The sequence below is a fragment of the Notolabrus celidotus genome, chromosome 20, assembly GCF_009762535.1.
Source record: "Notolabrus celidotus isolate fNotCel1 chromosome 20, fNotCel1.pri, whole genome shotgun sequence".
NCBI classification, from domain to species: Eukaryota; Metazoa; Chordata; class Actinopteri; order Labriformes; family Labridae; genus Notolabrus; species Notolabrus celidotus.
The window spans coordinates 21,097,472-21,118,827 of record NC_048291.1 but is presented as its reverse complement, the minus strand read 5'-3'; the positions used below and the strand labels follow the sequence as shown (position 1 = coordinate 21,118,827).

The 21,356-nt window shown below is 42.5% G+C and overlaps 1 protein-coding gene across 1 annotated transcript; it reads left to right on the top strand.

Annotated features, from left to right (window-relative positions):
* The first annotated feature begins 3,275 nt into the window (after positions 1 to 3,275).
* On the top strand, positions 3,276 to 17,629 carry gpr146 (G protein-coupled receptor 146). The gene is made up of 2 exons (XM_034711591.1): positions 3,276 to 3,620; positions 14,123 to 17,629. Exon 2 carries the CDS (start codon positions 14,163 to 14,165, stop codon positions 15,162 to 15,164), a length of 1,002 nt encoding a protein of 333 aa, XP_034567482.1. The 5' UTR covers positions 3,276 to 3,620; positions 14,123 to 14,162; the 3' UTR covers positions 15,165 to 17,629.
* Positions 17,630 to 21,356: the final 3,727 nt, after the last annotated feature.

The following is a 21,356-nucleotide window of genomic DNA, read 5'->3' as shown; positions in this document are numbered from 1 at the left end:
AATTTACATTGACGCCCTCAATGGCAAAATGCTGGTGTCAGAGCGTGAGAATTTATGCAGTGCTGCAGCACTACATGGTTACAATATATACTTTCAAGGCATGATATTTACACCTCTGATATGCCTTGTATATGATGTGTAACGCACAGAGGTTTAATGGGGGGAAGAGTGTGGCAGTGTGTAACAGCTCAACCATCAGTGTGTGCATGTCTGAATTAATATGTCTGCTGTGTTTACAACCCCTGCATCTCACAATTCCGCATCGCCTTAATGCAATGTGAAACGACAAACTCAAGCACTAATATTGCAGGGCTCATTGTGTAGATAAAAAGGTGCAGTAAAGGTGGGATTTCATTGAAGCCCTGTTGCAGAGGCTTGTTTTAAGAATGAGGGATGCTACATTTAAACAAAAAGCACAAGCTCCACACAGCGCTCTTTAATCTTGCTGACTTTGACATTTACAGTGACCCCATGTCTCCTCTGTTACGCCTCCGTTACTGCCTCTTGTGGCAGTCCAGTAGTGATGTGTCATGATCAAAAGCTGTGGCTCTGAGACCCGATGCTTTATAGTGAATCAGAAGAGCCGGCTCACATTGAGAGAGAGCCGACTCCCAGTTTTTTCCTTTTGCTGCTTAACTCTCACAGTGCTCAGCCCCAGCTCTGCTCACAGCAGAACTTTATTTTGATTGGTCAGCATGGGCCAATCACATTTGAGGATATAGGATACAGGTGATGGAGGGGAGGCTGTGTATCGTGACTTCATCTGTTCCTCCTGAGAGGGTTAGGGTTAGGGTTCTTATCAAAGACAGGGAAAATTCTCACTGAGAGGAGAAATCGGATCAGCCCATCCAAGCTGATTTTTCTCAATTCCAACCTGCACTGAGGATATTAATAATGTTTGCTCCAGTTTGGTTCTGGTTCTGTTTGCTTGAGTATGGTTCTGGTTCTGTTCGTTTGAGTTGGTTCTGGTTCTGTTTGCTTGAGTTTGGTTCTGGTTTTGTTTGCTTGAGTTTGGTTCTGGTTCTGTTTGCTTGAGTTTGGTTCTGTTCTGGTTCTGTTTGCTTGAATTGGTTCTGTTTGCTTGAATTGGTTCTGGTTCTGTTTGCTTGAGTTGGTTCTGTTTCTGTTTGCTTGAGTTTCGTTCTGGTTCTGTTTGCTTGAGTGTGGTTCTGGTTCTGGTTGAGTTTGGTTCTGGTTCTGCTCTGGTTCTGTTTGCTTGAGTTCGGTTCTGGTTCGGTTCTGGTTCTGGTTGAATTTGCTTGAGTTTGGTTCTGGTTCGGTTCTGGTTCTGTTTGCTTGAGTTCGGTTCTGGTTTGGTTCTGGTTCAGTTCTGGTTCGGTTCTGGTTCGGTGTCCTTGAGTTTGGTTCTGTTCTAGTTCGGTTCTGGTTCTGTTTGCTTGAGTTTGGTTCTGGTTCTGTTTGCTTGAGTTTTGTTCTGGATCTGTTTGCATGAGTTTGGTTCTGGTTCTGTTTGCTTACTTTTAGTTCTGGTTCTAACCCTAACCCTAATCATAACCCTGACCCAAACCCTAACCCTAATCCTAACCCTAACCCTAATCCTAACCCTGATCCTAACCCTAACCCTAACCCCAACCCCAGCCGAACTTCCCATCACTACAGTCCAGCAGCAAAACAACTTCATTCTACAATTCTGCATCTGTGACATTTATATTTGGTGGCACGGGATAGGCTTAACAGTTCATTCATGAATAGGAAATAGAAAAGGGACTACATTTTCTCAACAGGAAGAGCATCCTGGAAGGAATTTTGACACATTTCCTCCCAAAGGAAGGAAGCTGAGAGGGCACTTGTCGCCTAGAGTCAAGTGTCACAGATGTTAAACTAGGTTCAGGTTAAGGTAGAGGAAACACAAAATGATGGGAGCAGACTCCAACATGCTACAATATTCCCCAAGAATGAAAACTGTGACCATGATTGGATGTCGCTTTACTGTAGTAGGCTAATACTAAGTGTTAAGTCCCCACCTTGGTTGGGACACTGATATTTATCAGATCTTCATGTGCACAGGACAAAAACAGCAAAAAAATATCACTTTGTCCATAGGGGGCGCCAAAGGGGACACAAACATAACGTTGCTCATTGGAGCTTTAAATTTGAAACTTCACTTTAATTACCATTTTCATCTTTGAACTTCCGTGTTAAGGAAATACAAGCTTTCAGGAGCTTAAAGTTGTTTTTAAAAACCGTAAAACCTTAAAAAATTACTTCATCATGGTCAAAAATGTAAATCTCCTATACTCACTTTGCACTACTGTACTGTATGGTCTAATGTATACCATAACCATAGTCATAGCCTGTTCATAGCCTGTACATACCTGTAGCAATAGTCAATAATCACTCATGTAGACATCTTAGGCCTATATTATATTTATTCATCATTCATAACTCTGTATATTATGTATTATTTATATTATTTAATTTACTGCTAAAGCACTTCTGGTTAGATGCAATCTATATTTCATTGCTTGTACCTGTGACATGCCCAATGACAATAAATTGAATCTAATCTAATCTAATCTGATTTGCTTTGATTGTTATGGTTCGGTTCTAGTTCGGTTTGCTTGAGTTTGGTTCTGGTTCTGTTTGCTTGAGTTTGGTTCTGGATCTGTTTGCATGAGTTTGGTTCTGGTTTTGTTTGCTTAAGTTTAGTCTAATCTAATCTAATCTACTCTGATTTGCTTTGATTGTTATGGTTCGGTTCTGGTTCTGTTTGCTTGAGTTTGGTTCTGGTTCGGTTTTGGTTCTGTTTGCTTGAGTTTGGTTCTGGTTCTGTTTTCTTGAGTTTGGTTCTGGTTCTGTTTGCTTGAGTTTGGTTCTGGTTCGGTTCTGGTTCGGTTCTGTTTGCTTGAGTTTGGATCTGGTTCTGTTTTCTTGGGTTTGGTTCTGCTTCTGTTTGCTTGAGTTTGGTTCTGTATCTGTTTGCATGAGTTTGGTTCTGGTTCTGTTCGGTTAAATTTAGTCTAATCTAATCTAATCTAATCTGATCTGATTTGCTTTTATTATTATTCTAGTTTGAATGCTTTCAATAAAACACCTGTTTTTTGGGGTTAAATAAAGAGTTTAAATATATTATAGTATGTATGTTAACTCATCAACTATTATTCTAAATCGGAATTTTGTTAACCTTCACGGTTTTCTATGTTTGTGTACGTGCGTGCGTGCGTGCGTGTGAATGCGTGTGTATCCCTCGCGCCCCTCCTCTCTGCCGTGCGGCCAATCAGAGAAGAGCACAGCCATTCTGGCCTCGCGGACGTAGAGCAGCAGAACGAGCGAGCGATTGAGGAGGCAGTGGGGGAGGGTCACGTGTGTACACAGTGTGGGGCTCAGCAGCACTCCAGCAGCAGTAGTAAAGTCTGAAACGGACGGCCCCCTTTTCAGAACAAGCCTCGTCCGAAAAGTTGCTGGAGGATGTCCGTGGCTCGCGACGTGCAGTAAAAACGGTTCTTCTCACTGTTTTTAGGCTTGAAGAGCGCGAGGACAGGCGAAGTGCGTGTTTTTGGACGTGTGTTTGTCAAATGAAACGACTGAGAAATGGCAGTGGAAATGCTACATCCAAACCCTATGCCTCCGTAGGTGAAACCCAAAGCGTTACGTTTCTGGTGAGTTTTCCTGTCTTCTTGTTTATTCCAACCTATTATATCTTGTCTTCAATGTTCAGGTTATAGTATTAGGAAAGTTAAGCTGCCCCGCTGAAAGGTGGCGAGGTGCGAGTGAGCAAGTTAGCTGAGTTGTGCCAACAATAGCAGCAGAAAGAGCAGAATAATGGGGAAGCTGTGACAGCTATCCACGCTTTGATCTGTGCAGTCAAGTGTGATGGAGAGACACAATGTCCGCAATAACAAATAGACAGGCTGCACCGTGTTCCTTTACCTACAGCTGTAGTTCTCCACGGTTTTAAACGACTGCTTAATATCGGGAAAATAACAACACCTGAGGATGTCTCTCACGGGATCAGCTTTGCGCAAGAGCGAGGAGGGCTGCTATCAGTTTAATCAGATGCCTTTTAAGTTCAAAGCTCCTTCAGTTGCAGAAGGAAGTGAAGTTGCAGAGTTGTGGTAGATTGCTCAAGCATGAATAACAACCCACATCTTGTTGACATGACATCTGTCATTGGTTCCCAAAGCTAAGGTCTGTTAACCCTCCTGTTATGTCAAATTGACCCTTTTTAAAGTCTATTTTAGGTAATATATGACTTCCAAACCAGCTAAATGCAGCATAAAAATCTGGGCAGCATGTGAAAGAAAAGGTATCGTGTTCATTTATCAACATCACTTCATAAAAAAAAAAAAAAAAAAGAATTCAAAATGTAAAATAAATAAGCAAAAATCAATGTCATGTAAAACTATTGTATTTATATTTAGGGCTTTCAAATGTACATTAAAACAAGTTTTAACATGAATTTAAATGAAAAACAAGTGAGTTATCCTCATTGAACCATGATCTGAGAATTAAAGAACACCAATGGACTAATTGATTTAAATGGTTAGTAATGGAGTTAACATTTAGATTTTAAAAAATGTGTATTGGGATTTTTGGGGGTTCTGACACTTTTGGATCATTGAATATGCCCCTGGTCAAATTGACCCAGGAACATAATTGCTGTTCCAGAGAAACGAACATAACAGGAGGGTTAAATATGCAACCTTTACTAGACTGGAAGTGAAGGCTGGATTCAAAAGCTTACTCAGATATGACCAAAATCACAGCTAATTAAAGTGTAATTAATATTTTATGTACAGTTTTGTCAATTTAAATGATCCCATAAAGATCTGATCATCAACAGCTAGAAAACAACATTTTTTCCAACTTGCTTTTCGTAAATAAATATAAATAGATGACCTCTAGTCTCTCAGAGTGTCCCACAAATCCACCTGACCGAATCTCCCATCAACCATCAGGCCTGGCTCCTCTCCCTTGAACGCCTCTAACTGCTCAGCAAATTAAACACATCTTGAGATTAAGCCTTTTCCACTTGATGTCCTCAACTTCATCCATGTGACTGAATGGGACATGTGCATGTGTGCCATGGCTTAAGGGAAGTAAGCCTGCTTTGTGCTAAACACTGAACTCTGACTTTGTTGATGCCTGGGTCAGTTCATGACATGTCTGTGAAAAGGAGGCCAGGGAAGCTGTCCAGACTGACCACGACCTGTGCTTGACCGCAGCCTCTTACACTAGAACTTGATATGAGGAAATGGTGTTTTTCAAAAGCAAATGCAGTGTTTTGTAACAGTGAATCCATTCTGTTATGAGAATTTGGACATTTTAACTCCTCTGTGGTTACCATGTCAAGATTTGTTGATTCACAGATTAGCAGGAAGGAGCGCTGGCAGGTAGCTGAGTGAGCTCTATCGAACAAATCTACACTTACCAAGGAGTCTGCTATGAAACAAGTTGTCTTACCCACAAAGACAAAATACAAAAACTCCTGTGACTCACTTCTCTCAAAAACTGGCAATAACTTTGGGAGAATTATGAATAATGCCTCCACAGAAATTGAGTCTACGTCAAGTATTTAAATCCCATCTGAGGGCTTAGTAATTTTAATTTGCAAAATGTTATGCAGCATTAGCAAGCACCTGAAGTCAGATCTCACATTAATACTCTCAGTTAATGGGCCGCTCTCCAAGAATAATAGGCAGCAGAGGAATGAGTGAAACCAGCATTCAGATTCAGGGCTGTTCTTGAATGAAAGATTCTCAGCACAACACCCCCTGAACTTCAAACCGACTGTTAATCACCAGAGGATTTGGTGCATCAAGTGTCACAGTGTTTAACTCCACCTCTGACATTGCTCCACAGTCACAACATGTGTACATGTGCGTCATTTCGTCTCACTTCTTCTTCTCGTGGAATTTTCTGTTGCCGCTCTACAGCACGCTGGTGCAGACTGACACGAGCAGTGAATCATGTGACATCACTCTTTCTCTGCTTTTTTTTTCTTCTGAGTAGCAGCAGTAAATTCCAGTAAGCGAATATGAGGGGTGTGGGCCCAGCATGTCACACTATTCCCATCAGCGCAAGAGATCTGGCTTCAAAACACTGAGACGTCAAGCACGTGGGCGTCACTGCTACGAGATCATGTTTGGAGGGGCTGAAGCATGCTGAAGCAGGGCCCACCCCCCCTCTGGGAATATTTAACGTAACTGCTTTTGACATAGAGCGGGGCAAGAAGTTCAGAGGGGGCTTATCCATGTCTATGACTGCAGTCTAAGTCATGCAGGAGACACCCGACGAGGATTATTCTTTATGTTGTCCTCTGTTTACTTGAGCTCAGACATGTTGTTTCAGGTTTGGCATCTTTACAGGGAGCTACAAGAACTCATATCAATCCAGGGTAAAACTTCATGTGTTCTTACTTATAGCTAATAGATTAAAATGTATTGTATCATAATATGTCTGTGTAATGATAGGATTCTGTGTAGAGCTGGGCGATATTGAAAATGATGTTATCATTTTATTAATGATTTTTGCTCATGAGTGAATGTTAAAGAAACCAGACAGTTTGTTAGCTTGTATCTGGATTTATTTTTATTTACAACAAAGAAATATCAAACAGTTAGTAGAGTATTGTTTCGAGTTGTGCACTCCCCTTTAAGATTACTAAGGGTTACGGCAGAGTGATGTTGTTTCCCACAGTGCAGTGAATGCATCACGGTTGAGGTGGATATTAAAGCAGAAGTTATCTCTGTCCTCTTCCTTTACCCACATCCTGAAAGTATATTTAACTAAGTGTCTTAATTTCATATTAAGTTAATAGTTAACGCAGAGTCGACACCGTGTCAGACTAACGACTCTGCTTTGAGCTGGTAGGTTTTGAGTGTTTTTCCGTGTCGCTCATTTCTGTGGTGTTAATATTCTGCTCCGAACATCTTTAAGCCCCGCCTACCTCTCACCCAGCGACATTATGGCTGTTCAATGCCGTCTTCTTCTGTCTAATGTTGGGTGGCAACTAGCGTTTGAGGCTAATTAGCGCCCCCTCCCTTTCCAGTTGCTTGGGGGTGTAATTCATAGACTGTATGGACGTAGTATCTGTGATGTCAACCATCTGTTCCTGAGTGCTGTTGGCGGCGGCAGCCATATTGGTAATGCAGAACTCAATCTGGCATATTGTGACATAAAGAATTTGGGGTTTGAGCCTCCGAGCCAACAGCTGTGTTCACGCCTGGGAGTCAAGTCAGTCATGTTCTTATTTGGGCAAAAACTTGTAATCTTAATATCTTCTGAACCGTCGCATTAGAAAAAATTTCACCCCCTGTACAGTGTGTGCCGATAGAGAAATGAGCTATGTAGACCCAAGCTGTTTTTTGAACCAGGCTGTTAACATGTTTAATTATGCTGCAAAGATCGTCTTTTTTGAATTGGTGTCTATGTGGTTTCCGGTGTTTCTGCAGCCAGCCTCAAGCGGATTCTTGATGAATTGCAGTTTATAACACTTGCGCATGGGTTTCATATTTTGAGACCGGAGGTTGCCACTTGGTGTAATCACGTTTATTTATACCAAACTTTTATCAAAAATGTTTATATTTATATTGAGAAAAATAATTATTGTTATCGAATTATCGCCCAGCCCTAAATCTGTGTGTAAAAACAGGAATTGTTTTAGTGTCCAGTTTTCTATTTAGTAGGATTGTCAGCTATTGTATCTGACTGTATGAAAACAGATTATGATGCAAACCCGTCTTTAGCTGAGGATAATTTAGCTTCTTTGTTAATCTCTACGTCTACCAATTAACCAGCTATGGATCAGGATGTTTGCATGGACCACTCGTGATCGGATAAAAGCCTGATCAGAACAAATGAATCTATAAAAAGGAGGAGGGGTTGGAGTATGCTGTTGTGCTGTTTGTTATTTGGATCAACAATCATTTAAATACTTGATCTGATTGTTTCCGACTGGTTGGGGTAAATTTATTCTTACTGTGCACGCCTGCCCCTACGTGACGTGAACTTTTGCAGAACGGATGGTAACATAGCACGAGCAAAGAACTCAGATTGTTGACCACAAGGCAGGAGGAGAGTTAAACCTGTGGTGCACAGCAAAGGGCAAGCCAAGGAGCAACGTGAAGCACAGCGACAGTGTTGTTTTCTTATTACATTATTTCACATTAGTGACTGCTGTGTTTTCTAACAAGAGGAACAAACGGAAGGAACAGTTTCTCTCTCATTTCCCTACTTTCTGCACATTAGCGCGGTAGAACATCTCTCCCCATATCAAATGCTTTTAATCCTATTAAATGCTTGATGCATGTTTACCCACCTTCTAATCAGATCACCCTTTTTAGCGTCCATGTAAACAGTGAAGTTGGACTCTCTAATCAGAATGCTTTCATTTGCAAGTAGCTATAGCTATTATTTCACAATTCAGGCTTCGCTCACACTTCTTAAATCGCTAGACTGAGAAAGAGTGTGATGAAAGAAAGTCCTGGCCTGATAATCGCTCAGCTAAAAAACTGGGAGCCCTGATAGGTTGACTACTTCCCCTAGAAGCTTCATCCTGGTCCTACAATGGCCCAACATTAATTTGAGTAATCAAAATGTCAACAACACTGTAAAATCAGCATAAGATGCAGTAGAAGCTGAATTATTGCAGTTGGCATGTAGAAAAATGGCATTAGAACATTGACAGGAAGTAAACTCTTGCATAGATGATGCAGCATAAAAAAGGCTGAGTGACATGACTAAATATGGCATGTGATGTCTCTTAACACCTAACTGTGTGCACAAGTTTATTTGGCCTTGCTGATAGATGCTGCTATAGAAAGTTATTGGTTAAACATGAATTATTTTCTGTGTAATTAAACACTGTAAGTGTGGATGTCTCCCAGTGTGGGTCAGAACTAGGGATGGCCATTTCGAGCCAAAATACTATTTGATAATCATTGGCATCTATTCTGCGATTATTCGAATAATCACCCCCCTCCCACCCAAACACACACCCACACCCACACCTGTCCCATTAACAGCCCGTTTGTGTGGCAGCCGTGTTAACCAGCAGCAAGACGAGGCACTTCTAGTAGCGGGCACTGACAGCAATTAGCATTCTTCTTCTTCTTCTTCTTCTGTTTGCTAATGCAGTAAGCAAACAGCTTTAAGACGCTCTGTAGCCACAGCCTGGCGGGAATATCGTATTACAACCAGGCACCGGGGAAAACAATGAAAATTTGTACTTTTAAAATGAGAAAATGTTCGAAATAACTCTTTGATTTTTACAACATGAAAATGTTTTCGAAAATCATTGCCCAGCCCTAGCATCTATTAGGCAATTATTCGAATAATCTTCCCCCCTCCCACCCAATCACACACCTACACACACCTACACACACCTGTCCCATTAACAGCCCGTTTTTGTGGCAGTCGCGTTAACCAGCAGCAGGACGAGGTGCTGTTAGTAGCGGGCACTGACAGCGTCTGTCTCGATTTTTATGTCTTGGCATGGCGTGGCGTGGCGTGGCGCTTACATTTTACAGCCATTCTCAGTCTCTGGAAATACATGTGTGATAGTGTGAGATTCAGAAACGGAAAAAAAACGCTGCGACTCTCGCTTATGTTTTCTTCTTCTTTTGCTATCTAATGTAGTTAACATTCTTCTTCTTTTACTTAATGCGGTCAGCAAACAGCTTTAAGACGCTTTATAGCCACTGTCTGGCGGGAATACCGTATTACAACCAGGCACCAGTGAAAACGATGAGAAATTGTACTTAAATAGGAAAAAATTTGTGGACGAATATTAGTCAGAACCAGAGCCAAATACAAACTGTAGATTACATTAAAGACCTTAATCTGACCTCCCCTCTCCTCAACCCTCCTTCAGCGGCTTTGTCAGAATCTGAAATGAACTTGATGTAAAATGCTCCTCATTACTCTGAATGTAAACACACAGCTCATGGGATTCAAGGCCAAAGACTCTGACTCAGCGTAGATGTCTTCTTTCACCTCTCCTGTTTGTTGCTCAGCTGAGTGGAAATGTAGAGATTTCATTATCGTGGGCTGCTGGCAGGATGTGTAGAGTCACAGTGGTCTGACTCTTACAGCACTAGAGAGGAAGTTGCACAAAGTGATTTGGTGCAGACAGAACAATGCTAACTGTGGGTGGAGAGGGGTGTAGTATCAAAATGTGGATTTAATTTGATTTACATGTCTTCTTCTTTGCAGCCTCTTTGAGGATAAGCAGACTTGAATGCTCTCCTGAGCCCTTTTCACATGTTGATAATGTTTACAAGATATGGAACGGCAGGCGAAGAAGGGTAATGGCCAAATTCCACCAGATACGTGTCACAGCACCGAATCTGATTCTAGTCAATGTGTTAACTTCCACTGGATCCGCTCCGTTGCGTTCAGGCTGCCTCTGTGATCCGGCAGGTCGGAGCCCTCCGGATCAGATACACAAGACTTTGCTGGATGCTGGAGAAACAAAATGAAAGCATCCAGTTAATTTTCAGAATAAAACACTGTGTCATCACCAGATCGTTTTTATCTTAACTACGACAACAAACCGTCATGATGAGCGGAGCCAGGCCTGGAGTCAACAGGTCAGAGGTTTTCAGAGCACCATAAAGACAACATGGATGAGGAGAGGAGCAGGATAATCCTTGATTCAGTAATTACCACAGGAAAACCTTGGTCACATAACTACATCTGTCCAGCGGTCCTGCTCCGTGCTGCGTTCTAAAAATGCCTCTTAAGTATCCAACAAACTGCCCCCCCCCCCCCCCTGTCAAAAAAGCTGATCGTTAGCGCTGTGCATTGTGGGAAATAGTACGCAAGAGAGACTGGTCTGATGCATACTGAGAAATTCTCCAGAATCAATACGACATCCGGGTAATTTTGGCATACTGCAGATTTTGCTCTTGTTCACATACTACATACTGCATTTGGGCCAAATCAGTACATACTGCTAGTATAGTAGGCAGTTTTGAAAACAGCCATTGTCACGACACTATTTGCCTTTATATCGATGATAAGCGTACTTGGACATATTCACAGTACCTATAAACAAATAATGGCAAAGGACATACTGCCGTGCAAAACAGCACTGGTTACACACTAGTCACATGATATAAACATCATCCCCTCTGCCAACTCGCTCATGCAAAATTTTCTTGACTTGTAGTCGGAGAAAGATCTCAAGCAAGCTCTACACACACACACACACACATGGAGTCAGAGCAGCCGTTGGGTGAAGGAAGGACAGGTTGTAACGTTTACGTTCACGCGCGCACACTCAGCTATTTAAATGGCAGCCTTTTGTGCGGTTGTATAATTGCACATTCTCACATTGCATTCGCGATTGCACTTAGATAAAAAGTGCAGCACTACCCCCTGACTCCGTTAAAACCCAGAAGTGTCAGCATCCTGCAGCTATCACAGTCTGCACAGGGAGCCAATGTGGTAATGAAAAGGTGGCTGAAATGTCTGAATGCAGCAGGTGCTAATGAATGGGGACAAGCAGCCATAACGCACAGTGCTCCCTTTAATTATCACCAGCTTCTCTTGAAAGTCATTTCCTCCGTAAGTGATCAGATGAGCGAGGAGAACTTCTAACGGTCTCCATCACAGGCGGGAAACTTCTCTGTGAAAGGACTCCGGCTAATTCTGTGCTTTCCTCCAGGCCTGTTATAGTAAATGAGTCACAGTGTTTACACGAGGTCTGACCGCTGTCCTTCGTCTGTAACTTTACACTTTCCTCCTCCAGTCCAGCTCTGGAGCTCCAGCCTCCACTATAGTCTCATTACAGCCAATTGGATTATTACAGAGGAGGGACTGAGCCTGTGTGTGTCCGTGTGTGTGTGTGTGTGTGTGTGTGTGTCTCTGTCAGGCTTAAGGCCAAAACAGCCCCTCTGTTGTGGTGTTACGTAAGGGAACAGAGGAACGCTTCCCCTTTACTGGCATTGTTACTCATCCTCCTGCAACACAGACCTCCTGCACTTTGGATTTCACAGAGGAGGGTTCCAGAAATTCTGTTTTTGTTTGTTTTTGTTGTTTTGTCGTTAGGATAATTATTCCTTTTAAAGCAGCTTTGGCAGAAAATCAGACACGTGGGAACATCTCAGACAAATTGCGAGAGAATGAAATAAAACCGTCTGATCGTCTTCACTTTCCTTGATCAGATTTTCATCTGTAGATATTGTAAATGACCTGAGATAGTTACGCAACAGTACGACCTGAGCCTTTTGAAAACCTGCAGCTCCATCAGGCTTGATTACAAACGCTCCCGACATGTGCATGATCATTTTCTATGACCTTGCACTGAACTCCAACCCCCCGATCAAGTCCTCCCTGACCCTCAGCCAGAGCTTTGCCTCACATTTCCCTCTTTATAAATCTACTCATCACCACGTGCTCGGCCCCCGTCAGTGTGCCAGTAACCTGAACAGAAGGTGCAGGCGCTTCCCTCAGAGCAACACCGCAGCAGTCTGTGAAGTGTCTAAATGTAGAAGTGTTTTTCTTTATCTGGCTGCTCGACCATGTGAAGAGGGAGAGAGAGAGAAAAAGCTTGCATAGGCATTAAACACTTGCTTTAGTCGGCTCTCAAACAGGAGTGGTGAGTTTTGAGGCTGAGCCAGCAAATGAAACATATTGTGAGGCGTTTGTTTTCAGCCAGTCAGATGCAGTGAAGTGAAATTAACAGTGTTACACAGTGCATAATGGGAATTCCATGGCCAACGTGTTTTTGTGTCAAGGCCTCGCCTGCTCCTCTTGCGAGCACAGAAACTGATAACAGAGAAGCTGAATGCTGCTCATGGGGGAAGTAACAACTACAGATTCTGTTTACAGAGGGCCGTGTGAAGATTGCAATCTTGCTAGCTACCCTGACAGTAGCTAGTTGAACCCAGCCTGTGGCACATTTGATATTTGTGAAGAACAGACCAGTTTGTCTGGAGTCATGCCACCACTGCTGGTCACTTGTTTTATTGAATCGAGAAGCCTTTTTTTTTTTTTTTAAGTTATATTTTGGGGCTTTTACACCTTTATTCAGAGAGGAGAGGACAGTGGATAGAGCAGGAAACTGGGAGAGAGTAGCAGAATGACGTATGCAGAAGAGGGGCCGCAGGCTGGAATCCAACGTGGTCCACCGGCTACACCGACCCGCAATTTAACCATTGGGCTAATTCTGTGCCCTCGAGGAGTCTTTTTAATCAAACCAGCACTCCACAAAGTCTATTTATATCATAATTGTATCCTTTTTCGCTATTAAACTTGGCTTGCTTCACACAGCGATCTTGGGCTACTCTTCTAACCAGGTGTCATCAGATTCAGAAATACTTTATTTATCGGAGGGAATACAATATTTAGCTATGTAGAAAATAAATACATGGTTGAAGTCCCCGGAGATCAGGAAGAAGGCACTCTGGTGGTCTGTCTGGAGTCTGTCTGTGGCAGCGTTGAGAACGTTGGACACTGTAGTCGGCTTGGCAGAGGGGGGATGTAAACGGCTACCAGTATGACATGTGAGATAGTGACAGCGAGTGATAGTGGTGATGACTCCATCTTCAGTGTAAAACGCCATGAAACAAACAAACTCTCTGTGTTTAGAAAGGGTTTATTGATCTGATCGGTATGTGCAGCTAGTGATGCACAACATTGGACTTTTGCCGATATCTGGGAGGCCTAAATTGACCTGTTATTCTTATTATGACAGCCATATCTGCTAATCCCAATAATTAACTTTTAATCTTTTATTGGCCTGTACCATATTATGCAGATGATATCACTATCTCTCGACCCAACTTTTAATGGAAGAAGTGCATCTTGTATACCAAAATGTATGATAATTGTTCTTGGGGGTGGTAGTAGCTCAGTCCATAGGGACTTGGCTTGGGAACTAGATGGTGGTCCCGGTTTGGATCAAGTTTGTGTGTGTGAAAAAATTGAAAATTCTCCTTGGTGATTACATTAGGTACATGTTTGTTTTGTTAAAAATCAAATGAGTAATGAAACCAGAACTTTAATTGGGGGACTTAATTTAAAATGAGTTGTTAAAAAGCTACTGTTGCAATCAAATAAGAGTCATTATTGAGATGAAGCACATGAAATCGTGCTCAGTAACGTTAATAATCAGTGCTGTAACTAACTCTCTTCCTCTTCATTTTGCCAACAGTTGACCTGTTAAGAGACTGGACCTGTGTCAGAGCCCAGCGATGTGGATTTGCATGGTTTACAATGAGACGGACAGCAGCTTGGACTTCCGGCTCTGCCAGGACTACGGCCTCATCCTGTCCATCTTCTCCCTCATCTACCTCCTGGTATGCTTCCCTTTGGGGCTGTGCTACAACGCTCTGCTGGTCGTGGTCAACCTCTCCAACAAGGTGTCCATGACTATGCCGGATGTTTATTTCGTCAACATGGCCATCGCGGGACTCGTGCTTAATGTGGTGGCCCCCGTGGAGCTGCTGAGCTCCACCTTCACGCTCTGGCACGTGTGGGAGTACAACAACGAGGTGTACATCACTCTGCTCATCCTTTTCAACATCTCCTCCCTGGTCATCATGTACTCTACCACGCTGCTTAGTCTGGACTACTATATAGAGCGGGCACTACCTCGCACGTACATGTCTAGTGTGTATAACACCAAACATGTGTGTGGGTTCATCTGGGGCGGGGCGGTGCTCACTAGTTTCTCTTCGCTGCTTTTCTACGTGTGTAACCACATCTCCACTAAGATGGTTGAGTGCTCCAAAATGCAGAACAAGGAGGCGGCGGACGCCATCATGATGTTCATCGGCTACGTGGTCCCAGCTGTGGCCGTTCTTTACGCCTTCGTGCTCATTCTGCGCATCAGAAAGGAGTCCACGCCTCTGGATCAGGACTCCGCCCGCTTGGACCCTTCTATCCACAGACTGCTGCTTGCCTCAGTCTGTATGCAGTTTGTACTGTGGACCCCGTACTACATGACCCTGCTGGTACACACTGTCGCCGGTGCACCGGGGTACATTAGCAACGCACATTACCTACCTACCTATTACTTCTTGAGATGCGTGTCCAAGCTGCTTGCGTTCTCCAGCAGCTTTGTGATGCCTCTCATGTACAGGCAGATGAACAAGAACTTCTCCAGCAAGCTCCAGCGGCTGCTCAGGAGGCTGCACTGCCGAGACCAGTCCTGCTCTCATGAACGCTCAACAGTGCAGCAAGTGGTGACGTGAGATCTGCTCTTTTGGGGGTTCGCAACAACCCCTCCTACTCCCCCCTTAGCTAACCTCTTAGCCCAGCCGGCACTTATCTCCCCCACCACCCCCCTGTAGAGCCAGTATCTGAGCGGGCTCTCTCTGCACTCTGGACTGTGTTAAGAGCGACAGAGCTGACTGTGGAATTTCCTGTCACCTCCCTGATCTTGATCTGATCGCTCCAGCTCTGCAGAGGGAGGACAAATCAAGCAAAAACAACCACTAAGTGCTGTTATTTTTGTGTCACACAGCGAAGCTCTCCACTAAGACTCTTTCGGTTTCTAGTTTTGAGTGTGGTCAATCGGCACAATCAGCTGATAGCCACCCAGCCCAGCGTGTCTCGCAGACATTCAATGAGATATCCTCGTAGGATGGGATTCCTTAGCACTGCAGCTTTGCGGTGGGCTCCGCCTCCCTGGTGTGTTTTGAATATTCTGCTGACAGTGTGCAAGTTTGACTTATGCTTGACTGCCTACATTTCACTGTAGAGTATAAATATGCTGCTAGATACATTTGAAATCCAAAAAGAATCATTTACGAATGATGCATGATGTTCTCACTTAACAAACAAGAAGAATCAATGAGCGCAAACTTTGAATAATCAAGATAAGACGAGTCACGCTAGAGGCCTTCATCACTTGAAACAAAAGACAGCTCCACGTCCTTTACATAAATGTGTTAGGAGTGATTCCTCTGTATTATCATTATTAATAGCTTTCATGTTTTAAAGTGGAGTGCTATGTTAGAGGACTCTAGCCTGATTTCAAAAGCTTTCTTCGCTCTCCGTACCAGTACTGTCCTGTAGCTCCACGTGTGAACTGAAACACAGAGATGTTCCCATTTCACTTTCGAGGTTTTGCTCCAAAAGAGATTAATCTTGCATATTTTATAAGCTGAATCACAACCAACATCACAGAAAACACATGAACACACATCCTCCACACCACCTCCGTACAGCTTGTATTCAGGGTTCAGACATAACCAGTATACCTCTTGTGATCTCTTGACGACATCACACCACCAGTTGACCGTAAGCAAAACAGCTCATTTAGAATTATCATTTTCAAAGAGCGTGTCAGCCCAGGATGAGATTTATGAAGCGGTGGCTCTGCAGGATTTCTCACACAAGGTCAGTGAAGTCCCCACAGGGTCACATAGAGGCCCTGAGGAGGTGGCATGTACATTCCTTGAATTGTACGAGCACTTTTAGAATAGTCGGGATGTTTTTGTTCAAGGAGATGTGAAGCCTGACAGGGAAACCAAAGAGGCGCCATCAAGATACTTCTCAAGATATAACATTCAAGCCTGCAGGAAGTGCATCAGATGCAGAGTTTGTTTCGTAGTGCTGCTCAGAATCTTTATGGTCATCCTTTCATTATATGCAAAGGTGCTTTGCTTCCTCGCCCACTTCCACACAGAAAATCAAACGTTGATTTTGCATAAGGTCTGTTGCAGTTTATTTTTCATCTGTATTGTCTGCATGTGAGGGCCAGTTTTTAAATCATCCTGTGAACACAAACACCAGTGGGGTGGGGCATTCATTTGAAGAGAAACTTGTGTGTGCACGTGTTATTTTCACTCAATAAATGATAGTAATTTATCTCTGTTTTAGTTTTGCCTTAAAAAAATCTATTTACTATTTGACTGACTTTCACAATCTTCCGTCTTCTTTTGCAAGTGTGCTTCATTTTCACAATTTGGAAGGATTACCTGATGTACTAACACGTATTTGATGATTTTCATGTAATGTTTTAAAGATTTCTACCATCATATGGAAGATAACTGTAATTCAGAAACCTCTCATGTTATAGGGATAACGTCTATAATTGAAGTATCCACTATTTTCATTTTCACTGCATAGCCCCATCCACATAATGTGTATCTACAATCAATCATTGAGAAGTACTGTTTGTTTCCAGCTGAGGCGGTGTGTTTACATTCTGTGCCACAGTGTATGCTCCCCCATAAACAGGCTTGTAAGTGACACAGTTAATCTTTATTTGAACTCAGTTCAAAGTCCTAAAGCTCACTGTTCATTCAGAACCGGTAGGCCAACAGTTGCATGCAGTCATATGATAAGTGGTTTGAATCAAGCAAAGCTTGTGACTGTTTAATAGATGGATTTGAGCAACAATGCAGAAGAAGATGTCCATTTATGGCAATAAATGGGTTCACTTTATACTGTGAGAAACTGGAGTTTTTCCCACTTTAAATTTAACCAAAACTCTGACTAAAATGTTCTGAACAATGACGCATAACTTTACGATAATCGGTTTATTTTTTTCCTGGTTTTCTGTTTTTGTATAAGCAGAATATTTTACCATTGGTATCAAGACATCAACTTGAAGGCTCAAAGGAAGGTGTTATTTTGGCAATAAAACAGCAGAGAATTAACCTTCAGATTGGATCTGTACCTACACAAAATAAACAACAATTGTGATACATCTGGTGTCTTTAGTACTTTGTATGTAAGGGATAATGTATGGTCAGCAGGTAGTTATGGGAAATAAATCCCAACAGGTTGAGACAAGACCGGGACATGAAGCGGAGGGGCCTTGTCCCCCCTGAAGGGGTTCTCTTTCCCTGTCAACAAGCAAAAGCAAAATATATCAGAACTCTTATCCGCAGATTGATTTGACATGACGTGTGATCAGTTTGCATCTGGAATTGCTCACGTTAGTAAAAGTTAACCGCTGTCGTCAAGAGGTTTTAACCAAGCAGCAACTTCCGGCCGCAAGAATTGAAGCCAATGGGGAAGTTTTCAAAAGTGCAGTTCATTGAGTGTCCACTTGAGGCTGGCTCAACCAGGGAAACCACATACACACCAATTCAAAAAAGCCGATCTGTACAGCAGAAATAAAGACGTACATTCTGGTAGAAAAAATAAGTGTAGTCTGGATAGCTCATTTCTCGATTGGCACACACTGTACAGGGGGTGAATTTTTCCATAATGCTGCAATTTCGAAGATATTAAGTACAAGTTTTCCATGATGAGAGGCACAGCTAACTTGACTGACAGGTGGAAACATTGTAGCTGTTGGCTAGGAGGCTCAAAGCCCGCCTCTTTAGCTCACACTAGCTTGACAGAAGTTAGGTCGACTTCAGCATATCCAATATGGTTCCCGCCGACAATTGGCTTCAAAACAGTGCTACAGAAACAGATGGGTGACGTCATGGATACTACGTCCAATATTTATACAGTCTATAGTTTTAACCAATCAGAATCAAGCATCTTACACAACCGGAAGATCAGTAAGAAAGCCGGGTAGTAAAGTTAAGTTATTACCATCCATATATGGTTGTTATACTAAAAAAATGCCTCACTATAACAGTTAAACTAAATCAGTTATCCTTATGCATAATCTTTCCAGCAAACTCCGAAACCTGACACATGCTTCTTCTTTTTTTCACCACACACCCAAAACAAACTATCTGGTAGAGGTCGTTATTAAAAATCACCACATATGGGCTGTGTACACACGGCACTGTTGAATCAAGTTTGATGAAATTGGACTCACATCACACCAAACTCAGACTACTCTGCTCTGAGTTCTGTTTGTTATTTCTAAGGGGCTATAATCTCACATCAGTGCAAAGGCTTATGGGTAATAACTGATGAGTTCAGCAAATTCTCTGAAATCAAGAAGTGGAAAAACACCGACAATATTCTCATGTGCCAAATCTATCCAGATGCACTTCAGTATTTCTAATGTAAAAACCTCAACAGTCAACTGTGGAGGCAAGTAGATACGTTTTTTATGAAATAGTTGTATGGACAGTTTTTGATAACTTAGTATCATTTATGTTCCTTTAAAAAGAAAAGAAACCTTCTTTACTTGGCTGGCTGATTCTGCTTTTCATCTAGTGTATGTGCAAAAACAAAGCACTGTACTGCACTCTCCAGCCCTTCAACCCTGCAATCCTGTGACCGGGTCAAGATGATGGGCAGGTTGCGGAGGTTCTTCCCTCCCCCCCTGAGCTGCAGTGACAGTAGGAGTGGGGAAAGATGCCACAGCTCTCCTCCAGCACGCCACACTGCTAACAACAGATTGCTTGTGGCGAGACCCTTCAACCACGCCACTTTGACTGGGGAAAACAGCGACATTCCTGGCATTCTGGGAATTGTTTGGTCTTCTGTGGGTCTGACAATCGTATGCTGATGCCTTTTTTCTCATAATGTTGTGTAGGTTATATCTGATAACAACTGCACACTGAGAACTGTTACTGCCTACAGAGAGGAGCTGAAAAAGCTAGGAAATCTGTCTGTCTTATTATGTAAGTGTATCTCAATCAAAGCTTCACAGAGGTAAGGTGTCATATCAAAGGTAGAGGTATTCATCATGTAGCTGCTGATTCATTACCAAACTTTGTTCCTACAGTCAAACCAAGCAATAGAACTGATCATAGACTGTATAAATAATGGACGTAGTACCCTTGACGCCACCCATCTGTTTCTGAAGCATTGTTTTGAAGCCAATCGTCGGCGGGGGCCATATTGGATATGCTGAAGTCAACCTAACTGCTGTCAAGCTAGTGTGTGTGAGGTAAAGAGGCGGGCTTTGAGCCTCCAAGCCAACAGCTACAGTGTTCTCGCCTTTCAATCAAGTCAGCTGTGCCTCTCATAATGGAAAATTCGTCATCTTAATATCTTAAAAATTGCAGCATTATAAAAAAATGCACCTCCTGTACAGTGTGTGCCAATCAAGAAATTAGCTATCCAGACTATGCTCGTCCTCGGACCAGGTTGTAAACATGTTTATTTTTTGCTGTAAAGATCGGCTTCTTTGAATGGGTGTGTATGGGCTTTCTGGTACTTCCGGAGCCAGCCTCAAGCAGACACTCAAGGGACTGCAGTTTTTAACACTTCCGCATTAGCTTCACCTCGCATCCAGAGGTTGCCGCTTGGTACTGATGGAGTCATTTCACCATGGCTCTTACACTTCCTTCTCTGTGGACAAGAGATGTTTGGGTCACTTGATTCTCTAAACGTTAACAAACAACACAAACACAAATGTAGTCAGTAAGCTAGGATGGTATGAAAGCCCTAAATCGAAATGCATGCATGCATTTTGAGCATTTGTGCATATTGAGCTTGACCCACTCTAAAACATTTCTAAATCTTCACTGGTGCTGAAAATGTGAGAAACCCCTAAAGTGATCAGTTTTGTTGCTATATGTGTGGACAGCAATGATATGACCAAAAAAAGGCTAAAACACTCTATTCCCAACCAGAGTCGCTACCCCTCAAACTCTGAATCTTGCAAAATCTAAACTTGAATTTCAGGTAAGCAAACATGGGTGTTGCAAGGATCATTTTTGGACAACTTTTTACAGAAAATGCTCAGGAAGAAAGAGAAAACTGAATTGGGTGGAGGTAAATATAGTCATACAACAGGTTAGCTCTAGTCACAAACTTTGGATCCTCTTCCAGGAGGACAGTTCAACTCAAACTCAGGCCCATGCGCTGTTTGCACACAACAGTGCTTAGTTGTCCTGCGGGCTCCCTACATGCAACCCAATATTTGATCATGAATATTAAATATGTTTACAATTTGAAATTGGTAGGGCCACAACATTCTTCCAAGCAGATTGTGGGCAGTAAAACCACTCTTAATAAACTTCACACCACAGGAAAATCTGGCAAGTTAATTGGAACCATCAAAAAATCTGGACTTAACTTACTTGTGTGGGAAGGGAGGAATCAGGCCCAAAATCAGCCTGATTAACTTGTAGTGTGTAACCTGCTTTTTCCATCTGGATATTTCGAGATAGGAAGGTAAATTATCCTTATTTTTGACCGAACAGTTAATTTCTGTGTGTGCATGGTTTGCCACAGCTGCCTTTTCTATAGGTCACTATAAGCTAGCTGCCAACATTTGTCATTAGCTAGCTAGCATTAGTTGTTAAGCTAGTGTCAAGTAAAATGCAACACTGGACGGACGTAGATAGATAGATAGATAGATAGATAGATAGATAGATAGATAGATAGATAGATAGATAGATAGATAGATAGATAGATAGATAGATAGATAGATAGATAGATAGATTGATTGATTTAGCAGTTTTAAAAGTATTGACACCACTCTCTTCTGTAAGGTAACTGTAGCTAGCTAAGCTGACATTCGTCAACATTCTATCAACATTCGTCATTAGCAAGCATTAGCTGTTAAG

What these genes read in the sequence shown, in the direction of transcription:
- gpr146 (XM_034711591.1), top strand. Translation starts at nt 14,163, where the DNA reads ATGTGGATTTGCATGGTTTACAATGAGACGGACAGCAGCTTGGACTTC.